The sequence below is a fragment of the Glycine max genome, chromosome 9 (genome assembly GCF_000004515.6).
Source record: "Glycine max cultivar Williams 82 chromosome 9, Glycine_max_v4.0, whole genome shotgun sequence".
NCBI classification, from domain to species: Eukaryota; Viridiplantae; Streptophyta; class Magnoliopsida; order Fabales; family Fabaceae; genus Glycine; species Glycine max.
Window position 1 is genome coordinate 49181106 of NC_038245.2, and position 10832 is coordinate 49191937.

At 33.8% G+C, this 10832-nt stretch overlaps 2 protein-coding genes across 4 annotated transcripts; one reads left to right on the forward strand and one right to left on the reverse strand.

The window, feature by feature from the left end:
- Positions 1-2011: 2011 nt before the first annotated feature.
- LOC100808177 (protein PIN-LIKES 6) lies at positions 2012-6576 on the forward strand. Of its 2 annotated transcripts, XM_006587833.4 has the most exons (11): positions 2012-2353; positions 2475-2699; positions 2796-2875; positions 2985-3109; positions 3245-3366; positions 3589-3777; positions 4266-4340; positions 4869-4969; positions 5668-5720; positions 5846-6034; positions 6348-6576. In XM_006587833.4, exons 2-11 carry the CDS (start codon positions 2511-2513, stop codon positions 6467-6469), a joined length of 1245 nt encoding a protein of 414 aa, XP_006587896.1. In that variant the 5' UTR covers positions 2012-2353; positions 2475-2510; the 3' UTR covers positions 6470-6576. The 2 variants fall into 2 exon arrangements, with proteins under 2 accessions (XP_006587896.1, XP_014617931.1); XM_014762445.2 differs by lacking the exon at positions 2012-2353 and having other exon boundaries at positions 2511-2653.
- A 1202-nt stretch (positions 6577-7778) lies between these two features.
- LOC100797923 (uncharacterized) lies at positions 7779-10832 on the reverse strand. Of its 2 annotated transcripts, none has more exons than XM_006587834.3 (2): positions 10707-10832; positions 7779-9645 (listed from the first exon to the last, which is right to left on the reverse strand). In XM_006587834.3, the coding sequence occupies exon 2, from the start codon at positions 9643-9645 to the stop codon at positions 7990-7992; it is 1656 nt and encodes a 551-aa protein (XP_006587897.1). In that variant the 5' UTR covers positions 10707-10832; the 3' UTR covers positions 7779-7989. The 2 variants fall into 2 exon arrangements, with proteins under 2 accessions (XP_006587897.1, XP_003534622.1); XM_003534574.5 differs by having other exon boundaries at positions 10543-10790.

Here is a 10832-nt window from a genome sequence, read left to right on the forward strand (position 1 = left end):
CATTCTTTTTTCATCTCGTTATGTTAACTTATGTCACTTTAAAACTAAATATGCATATGTTAACATAAATAATCAAAGTAGTGTAGAGTTACCTTATGCTTCACCATTCAAGCCGAATCTTATTCATTCATATCATCCCTGGAACTTGTGGTGTTTATTATTTGGAAAAGTGTAAGGATAACTTGGTTTCCAAACAACACATAATGGTTCGATTCTCAAGTGCTCAAACGCATCTGCAATTTGAAATTTTAACGATGATTCTACTCATATATAAGTGAACAAGACTTTAATTTTTATTTTTTATTTTTTATCTTAACCATCCGATTAATCATAGAAGTATCTGACTAATCCAAATTTATTTTATTATTTAATTTTAAAATATTTTAAATGTAAATTTTTAATTATTTATTATAAAAATTAATAATTTTGTCATATAACAGTTTATGATGAATGACAGTAACAAAAAAGAATTACAACGCCAATATATTTTAGATTAAATTTAATGTAGCAATTTGTATGTTAATCAGGTCTTATTTGTTGAATTTTTTTGAGCTAGCAATATAAATGCATTTAGATAAATATTTTAATTAAATACGTATTCAATAATAATATGAAAATTTGTTTATAAGCTTATTAAATAAACTTATTAAACAAGTAAAAAAATATTTTTAAAAATTTTACTTGAAATTTTATTTAAATAAATTAAAAATAATTTATAGTTATAAGCTAGCTAAATGAATTTTGTATAATTACTTTCAGAACCTGGACAAGCATAATATCCACTCGATAAATCTTATGAGTTTCTTTCTATTTTTCTCAATTGGATAGACTCAATTTGTAATATATATTTAATTTAGTGAAAATAAATATTAATTATTCAAATGCAAATATTTATTAATTCAAAAAATTCAATATAAGACCATATTTCATAATTTTATAATGTTTACTGGTTTAAAGACTTAAATATGTTTTAATTCTTATAAAATGTATGACTTTTGATTTTAGTCCTATAAAAAAATTATTTATATTTTATCCTTTAAAAATTTAAATCATTGTTTTTATCCCCCATAAAGTGAATGAAATTCAGTTTTAATCCCTGAAAAAATCAATTCAATGTTAAAAGAGAGAGAAGAGAGGAAAGAGACAAGAGAGAAAGAAGAGAGAGGGGGGAGAATAGAATGAGGAGAGTGAAGAGAAAAATAAAATAGAGGTATTCATGAACTTATCTAATCCAATCAAAATAGTAAAAGATCAATTAAAAAACAAAAAAAAATATTAAATTGGATCAAATTTTAAATTTAATTTTGAAAACTAATTTAATCCAATGTATAACAAACTTATACATACACATATGTTTTTTTATAAGTTTGAGATTAAATCAATTAGACGGTGAATTAAAAAAATGAAATGATTGAATTAAATAATTTTTCTCTTTAAAATTTCTTAAAAAAACTAAAGATTAAAATTTTCAAATTTTTGCTTTTCTGTGAAATTTGAAATTTTATAATTTTAGTTAATCAAAATATTTCTACAAATTATTAGAACTTAATTTATTTCACTTAAATATGTTTTTATTCATTTAAATTTAAATCATCTTTTTAATCTTCCAAATTTTAAATTTTTTTTGTCCTTCGAATCCACGATTATTTTTAGTCTAACATGAAATAAAATATTTTTAAAGCATTATCTTTCTATACAATGTGATTACAACATATTTTAATACAAAAGAATTAAATTCTCACATAAAATTGAATTACAACATATCTTAATTGATAATGTAAAATTTTCTATATTGTTTGACTAGTAATATGAACTATATAACAATAATTAGTGAATCTTTAATATTATATATGCCAGTGATGTGTTAATTTTTTTTATCTAGTATTCAAATAGCATAGAAGAATGGTGGTTACGTAAGTTGGAAGGGAAAGAATTGACGTTGTAACGCCACTAAAAGAAAATTGCAAAAATTTATACAAATATGTGTGGACATGTGGACTTCCCTTGCTTTCGGCTTGTTTGGAACTACCAATCTTTTTCATTAATTTGTGATGAAGAAGGACAAGTGTGTTAATTAAAGCTACATCATTTAAATTTGAAGGGCTGTTTCTGTTTGTTGATTTCGTGTCTCCAAAGGAGAGAGACAAGAAAAAAATAAATAAGAGAAGAACAAGGAACAGAACAGAATCATATTCTCTTATTCACGTGCTCTAGTTGAAGAAGGCATTCATACACCACTGACCCATAACATAATAAACCTCTTTCTTCTTCTCTCTCTCTCTCTCTCTCTCTCTCTCAAGCCAAAGACGGTGCAAGGCCAAGATCTTCTTCAGCTCCTTCATAGGTGCATGAGGTAAAGTCATTGATTTGAAAGTTTCATTTTTGAATTGTGTTTGCAATTTTGGATTGTGTTAGATTGTGGAATGTTTTTTTATCTTTCAATCAAGGAGTCTAATTTCGTTATCTGGGAACAGTTTCAGATTGAATTGGTTTTTGGGCACCAAATAGCAATGGCCACGGTGGAGAGGATCCTGTTGGCCCTGCAGAATGAGGGTGCAGGAGGAGAATCCTTGTTGGGGTCAATAAAAATTGCTGTGATGCCCATAGTTAAAGTGTTCACCATGTGTTCCTTGGGACTCCTTATGGCTTCCAAGTATGTTAACATCTTGCCTGCTTCTGGAAGAAAGCTTTTGAATGGGGTATGCAATTATGTATGCATGTATGTGTGTGCGTGTGCTTGATGCATGTGGCGTGTGCCATCAAATTCTCACTCATCCTTTTGTTGCTTCTTGCAGCTGGTCTTTACACTCTTGCTACCTTGCTTGATTTTCTCCCAATTGGGACAAGCTGTTACTTTGGAGAAGATGCTTGCTTGGTAAGTTGTCGTAACTAGTATTCAATTTGCCCCCAGTTTTATTTTCCCTTTTATTATTTCGTATCCACACATACATATACCAAATTATTGATCTTTAATTTCTATGCAGGTGGTTTATTCCTATGAATGTTGTCCTGAGTTCCATAGCAGGCTCACTCATTGGTTTTGTTGTTGCCACGATCGTCCGTCCCCCATACCCTTTCTTTAAGTTTACAATTGTACAGATTGGAATCGGTACGCTGGTCATGACTCATGAGTCAACCTTGTTTTTCTTTCTTTACATTTGGAATCTTGCTTGATAACTAGGACTTGAATCCATGTGTTGGTTTTGCTTTGTCTTGAGTCTTATGATTGCAAATTATTATACAGGGAATATTGGGAATGTTCCACTTGTCCTGATTTCTGCTTTGTGTCGAGACCAATCCAATCCCTTTGGAGACATGGAAAAATGCAGCACAGATGGAACTGCCTATGTATCATTTGGCCAGTGGGTAGGTTCTTGATATCTTTCTAACTACTGCATCTTGTCCTAGTTGTGTTGATATCTTGTTCATTCCCTAATATTTCATTCGCTTCTTACACAATTTTCAATATATAGGGTCTTTATTATAATTTAGACTAGTTCATATGTTTAAGATTGTTCTAGATATTCTACTCCCATTAAAACAAAAACCTAGTACTAATTGGGAGTTATTAATTCTCATTTGTCTTAGGTCGGTGCTATCATCCTATATACATATGTATTTCAAATGTTGGCGCCTCCTCCAGAAGGCACATTTGAGATTGATAATGAAAGTGTTCCCTTGAAGAGCACTCCAATGAGTGATGCTACACCTGAACAAGCTCCATTGCTCGCTAATGAGGAGGGGGTCACTTCAACAGCTCAAAATAAGAAGTGGGAGGTGAGATTGACTTATTTTTGTCACCCTGGCAAGGTGTGACAACCATGTACATACTGATGCTATGTTTTTCTCAAGTATATTTACCTATAATCTAAATCAGAATTTCCCCCTTCTTTTTGCACTTTTGTTGAGTAGATGACACTTGACTACCTTGCCATGTAACCTTGGAAATTTGTACCAATCTTTACTGTAGTGTGATTGTCTTCATGACTGTTTTGTGTAAAAATAAGAGTTTATATAGCTTCATGTTATTTTCTTAACTATGTTCTCTAATTTGTCTTGACATACATTTTGATTTGAATTTTTCTTTCTTATATTATATCCTTCAGGGGTTCAACTTCTAAAATTTCTCTATTTGGCCTCTGATGAGTTATTGTGATGGTTTAATTTTTATATTTATGCACTCAAACTCCTAGTGAGTGCTTGTTTTACTCCTTTATATGTCATTCTTCCCCGGATATGAGGTTAACACATGTTTGTTGGTGCAGATTAAAGACGTCTTGGCATTCCTATATGAGAAATTGAAGCTTAAGCAAATTCTTCAACCCCCTATCATTGCATCAGTAAGCTTTTCTATATTGAACTTATAGTCATCTAGTTTGTTTTTTTTTTTCATTTTATATACTGGATTCTCCTCATCCCTCTCCATTGAGTTTGAGAGTTATACCCTGCTTTTCCTGATAGGGTTATCTAATTTATGTATGATGTGTTTTCTGCAAAATCTGATAGATCAATTAGAGAAACACTAAAAATCTGGATCTCCTGTGAACGAATCTGTTAGCATCCAATTTTAGATTCTGAGCAACCAGGTCAAGAATAGTTCTAGACTTCTAGTCAAAGCATTGAGGATAGTGGTCTGGAACTTACTTTTTCCTTTTATGCTTAAAAATCAGAAGGAAACAGATGCATAGGATTACCTACTTTCATAATAATCAAATACCCTGAGCAAATACTTTACATGTGTAGACTTGATATAGTAGAAGCAATGTTTCTGAACTAGTTACTACTGGTATTGTGGTAAATAGACCAGTGTGATGTTGATATATTAATGGAGTTGATTTTTAGTTGAAAGTATTGTATGTGTTTTGCAGATCCTTGCCATGACACTAGGGGCAATCCCATTTCTCAAGAAACTGATCTTTACACCTGATGGTCCACTGTTCTTCTTTACAGACAGCTGCATGATTCTTGGGTATGCCCATTTAATTAATGAAATGAATGTTTTTATGTTTATGTAGAGTGTGCTCTGAAATTTAGTTTATATTCTTTTATAATATAAGTATTCACTAGTCTATTATTGAACAACTTACCAACTTTTACATATAACAATTTTGTTTTCTTTTTGGCCATGGATAATATTTTTAAAGGATAATCAATCACTTATTGGCATTTTCTATCACATTGATGGTAAGTCCTTGGTTAAAAGTTTAGATGGTATTGGCAGTTGAACCATTTTCTTCGAGAAAACTAAGCAACAATATATTAAAACATTTACTATCAGAAATAACAAAGAGTAGGCCTGGAGTAACTCATAGTTTCACCCAATTATTCTTCTTTTAACTAGGTTTACAACTATATAAACATTAAACAATTTGGGGTCAATATTTTATTTATGCTCAGCTATTAGTATAGAATAGAATATGTTATCCTCCTTCCTTTTTTCTGTCAAAACAATATATTTAAAACAAAAAATATTTTCAGGAAAATATTTCAATCTTGTCTACAAGTCAATCCAAGAAACTTCAAAAATGTGTTTTGGAACTAAGTCCCAGTATCTTAGTTCTATAAAGTGATAAATTATTTTTTCTCAGTCAGAAGTCATTTAGGGATACTTATGATGCTATTTATAGTTGATACTTGATACAGTCTAATAGTTCCTTTGGTGATCAGGGAGGCCATGATTCCTTGCATTCTGTTGGCACTGGGAGGCAACCTTATTGATGGTAAGTTTATGTCTAGTGTTCTCATTATATTTAACCAATGTCACTTGTCAAGTTTGTATGAATTAAATGATCTTTTGACTGAAGCATTTAAATTAATCATGGCTGGCATTTTGTATTGGTTGCAGGACCTGGAAGTTCAAAGCTTGGTTTTCGGACAACTGCTGCTATTATTTTTGCACGGTTACTTTTAGTGCCTCTGGTTGGACTTGGGATTGTCACGTTGGCTGACAAGCTTGGTTTTCTTCCCTCTGATGACAAGATGTTTCGATTTGTCCTCCTCCTTCAGCATTCAATGCCAACATCCGTCCTTGCAGGTATAGCACACACATTTATCTTACTCGTTACTGGTAGAGACATTTAAACATTTTCTACGAGTTAAAAGAACAAACTCTGTTATACTCACACTTAACTAACACAACATAGGTTCTTCTTGGGTTGACAAAGTGGGTGGAAAGGTGGGAAATAGTTGCTGTTTAGTAATCTTAAGTTTCTCTAAAGGGTTTTTCTCATTTGTAAACAAGATTGTTGTTATATACTAGTAGTTAACAAATAACAAAAAATGTTGGACTTTGTATGGACGAGAATTTTTGTGTTGATTTTTAACACAAATTTTTTACTTGCTCACAGGTGCTGTTGCTAATTTAAGAGGTTGTGGGAGGAATGCAGCTGCTGTATTGTTTTGGGTTCATATTTTTGCTATATTCTCAATGGCAGGATGGATTATTCTATATCTAAACATACTCTTCTGAGACTGTATAGAGAAATTTGATCCAATTCATTTTGTTCATTTTGATGATAGATTAGTAGAGAAACCCCAATATTTTTATACAAAATGCCTTTATATGATGATCACGATCAAAATGTCTGCTGCCTACTGAATTATGTTAGTCTATTAACTATTCCAAATTGGGTTGGTGAACACATTCACCAGCAATATACTGGAATATTTTTTTCAATGCATTATTAGGATGTACGAGAGAAATCATCAATCATTATATTCACATGCCACGCTTGAATAGGTTACACATCATTCGTTGTCACCCAGTTTGATTCCCATTAGTTTAAATAAAACACAAAAAGACAACCTTCTCTGTTGCATCAAAAGAGATTTGTTATTTGTCATAACTTAGTGGCCAGAGAAAAGCGTAATTTTTGCCTTGTTTATTATTGTCGCTGGTGGTGTAAAGGAAAATTTTACGTCGATAGCTTTTACACAAATACATAAACATGATATTTTTCACATATAAACCAGTAAACTAGACCTTAAAAACGGGTAGAAGATATTTTTCCCTATTCTAATTGTTTACATGTGTGACGTCTAAGGAGTATCACTGATTCTAGTTATTGGATTTGGATATATTAGTGGAAAATTTGACGGATTTGATTGAAGACCGAATACTCAGAAGTGGTTTTTATGAAGTTTTACAACTTAGTTCCTATATAAGATTTTTATTAAGTTTTGTAGCCTAGTCCTAGGATCGATACCTTCTAGGATTGATACCTAGTAGGACTGATAATCCATCGAGGCTGATATAAAAGGACTAACTCCCTAGGTCCAGGGGTATCAATCTTAAGGGGGCATCAGTTCTTATCCATGTTCCTACATCTTGAAATTTGATGGAGTTTGAAACATTTTTCAAAAGAAAGTTGACTTTGTAGTTGAAGTAGCAACTTTTTTCAAAGACAAATAGAATTTTGATTCCTATTTATATTTTAGGACTCAATTTAGTCTTTTGAATTTAAAAAGTTTAACGTTGATCCTGTAGTTCTCATGTTAGACCAAATTGATCCTTCTTCCAATTGTTTGGATTAACAGCATCAATTTTGACCGACATGACACTCTCATAATTTGTCACATGTTAACAAATTAATAGATCAAAGAAAAACTTTAATTAAGGATCAGATAACCTGCCAAATGGAAAAATTGGATTCCATGGTTTGGAAAATTTGCAACAAAATAAGCTTATAGTAATACTAGTGATAATGGTGCTTTCCAAGCTAAGTAATTTCCGTCAGTTGAATGACTGATTTTGGTCTAACACACTAAAACATCAACAATAGATAATCAAAATATTTAGGTATTGGGTCCTTGAAGCACAAACTAGGAAAGAAATGAAACAAGAAACAGAAAGCAGATACGATATTACAAACTAAAATCTGTACATGTCTTCTTGAATTAGTGAGGACAAAAGGCACGCCATGAGTCAGTTAAAAATTTCATCCCAAGTGGCCATCATGAGGCATTATTGATAAACAATTAGAGAAGTGCTTAAAATGGGCACCACCACCTTCTGCTTCTACTCTCCCTCTGGTTTGGAGAGGAATAAGCATGAACAGCGTGTTGGTTTTGCCCGGATAAGTAGTGACTGCCCAGATGTCTACTTCCTTCATTCTGAGAGTTGTTACCCAACCACAAGACAAGAACAATGCCCACTAGACTAACAATTGGAGCTGCAGCAAGAAAAAACCATCTTCCTCTACCACTTCTTGTTGCAGAAGAATCCACAGTGGAACCTGAGCTCAGAAGTCTTTGCCGTATTCCACCTTGACCACTACCATTCACCTCATCTCCATCAGAAACATCAGAATAACTATCATCTGTTACATCTATTCGTTGCCTCTCATGGATCACATTTCTACTATCAATGTTCTGCTTTCCCTCTTCATAGTCCTTATCATCAGTTGGAAGTTCGTACCGACAAAGAGGACATGAATTTCGGGCACTCAACCATGGCAAAATGCAATTGATGTGATAAAGGTGAGAGCATGGAAGTTGATTTACTTCAGTGCGGGGTGCCAAGACATCCTTGCAAATGGCACAAACTAGTTCGCCGTGCTTCTCATGTTCCTTGCCAATGACTACACGTGGCAGATTATTCACGAAAGACACAGCAGCAGGAGGCGCTCCTCGTCTTGAGCTGTCATTCTCAGCCAGATGCTCAAGCAGATCTTCAAAATGTCTAGCATCAAGATAATCCCCAAAGTTTGCTCCATGAGGTAAATCAACATCCTCAAAACCATGCCAGGTCTCTCGGATTATCTGGCTAAACATTCCCCCAGATTCAGTAGAATTAATGCGATCCCTGCTCTCACTTGGACTAGAGGTGAAAAAAATTTGAAGGTGGGATGTGGCTTCAGCTTCCTCAGCCTCGGCTAATTCCCATTCCCTATCCCCCTCCTCCTCCTCCTCCTCCTCTTCTTCATCATCTTCATCAGTAGAAATCCATTGGCTGAGACCAGCATGCATTGGATCTATGTCAGTATCACTGTCAAACTCATCTCCTTCATCTGGTAAATTAAAGACTCCAGTGCCTTCAAAACTATGAGTATCCATAGAGATATCTGAGTCGCCTCCATAAGCACTGTGAGAGAAAGAATCAGTCTCGCCATGGGGAACTCTGTACTGTCTAAAACTCGCACTAGATTCATTTTCACCATAAAGAGAATTCCAATTATCAAAACCATCACTGTCAGTGTCAGAGAGAACCTGCCTCCACCTTCTAGACCCACTAGGGGTAGTATGTGTACTAGCATATTGCAATGACCAAGCAGGGGTATCACCATCTACAAGTTGATCATCCTCCCCAGACACAGCTGACTGATGTTGTCTCACAGTATTAACCACATGGGGAATCTGTTGTGAGAAATTATTCTCAACGGATTCAGAACTATTGTGCCTGAATCTTCCTCTAAGCCTCCTTCGTGAGCTTTGGGTAACTGTATGATTCCCAAAGTCTTCAAGTAACAAAAATTTACAATCACCACACACACCACTGCTAGCAAGATCGCTTGCCATCTCATTATCAGGTGATAGGGCCTTTTGACAAAGAGAACACACTGCAACCTGGACAGTATCAGTGCTCCCATGAATCTGTGAACTAGACTGAGACGACGCAAACGAGATATTCCCAGAATTTGCGGCCATCTGAAACCCCATAAAAATCTAAATTATCAAAGACAATAAAATATAATCAAAACAAACCAGATAATGCCGATAACAAGGAATCTAAATTAATCGTTAACGAGAGATAATAATAACTAGTAATACTTAGCACTAGGACTATTCTACGTCTAAGAACGACACAACCCAACAGACCAGTAAGACCACCAACTTCATCAAATCATGTAAGTTAAGCTCAAATCTGATTGCATGCACATGGATTGGTTAATAGTATGGGGGAGCATTTCAGCTCCTAAAAATCAACTTTTGGCAAAACATGATTTTGGCAAACTTTTGCATATTTGGTTACAGTGATTAAAAATCAACTTCGCTCCTAAAATCACGTTTAACTACAACTGGAAAAAATATATACAACATCCATGCTAAGTTGAAAATTTTATACTAAATTTCACTACAAACTTACTTCCTAAATAAAAATTACCAATCATAAATCACATCACTTCAAATTCACCTTCAACTAAAATCAGGATCACTCAAAATCAAGTTTACAACCGCTCACACAATTAGTGGCAGAAAGATGCTAACCAGTTCAATCATTCAATTTTAGGTCCATCTCATGATATGCCCAACTAGCTCTAAATGCATATGATTGGTGGAAAGTGGAAAGCTTGTGAATTCAGGAATAACGTACAGTGCATTGCCAAACATTGCAAGGAAGAAATTAAAAAAATACATAATTATAAAATATTATATTATCATATATTCGAATCATCGCAACTAAACCGCTACAATTACGAAATACCCAGATGAGGGAAATCGTCGATAGGAATGGAAGCAATGTGGGGGTAGTGAAAAGGACGAATTTTTAACGGTGTGAGATGGCATAAAATTTGTGGGTTGAAGTGAGAGAAAAAAAATGACCTGAGAGTGAGGTATCACGATGAAGCGGAGAGTGGGATCTACGAAGAAAGCACCAAAGGGATGTGAAATTTGAAGTGATGAATTTCGATTTCGATATGGGAAGAAGAAGAAGAAGAAGAATGAGTCATAGAAGAAGAAGAAAAAGTAGAAGAAGAAGAAGAAACCTTTTTTTCTGTTTCTTTCTTTCTATCAAATCCTCAGCCGGCGACTCCGCCAGCCTCGTCAACACGACGACGTTTTCTCTATCTCTATTGTTGTTTCTTGGTAAATCACCTTTTTTTAGTCGTGTT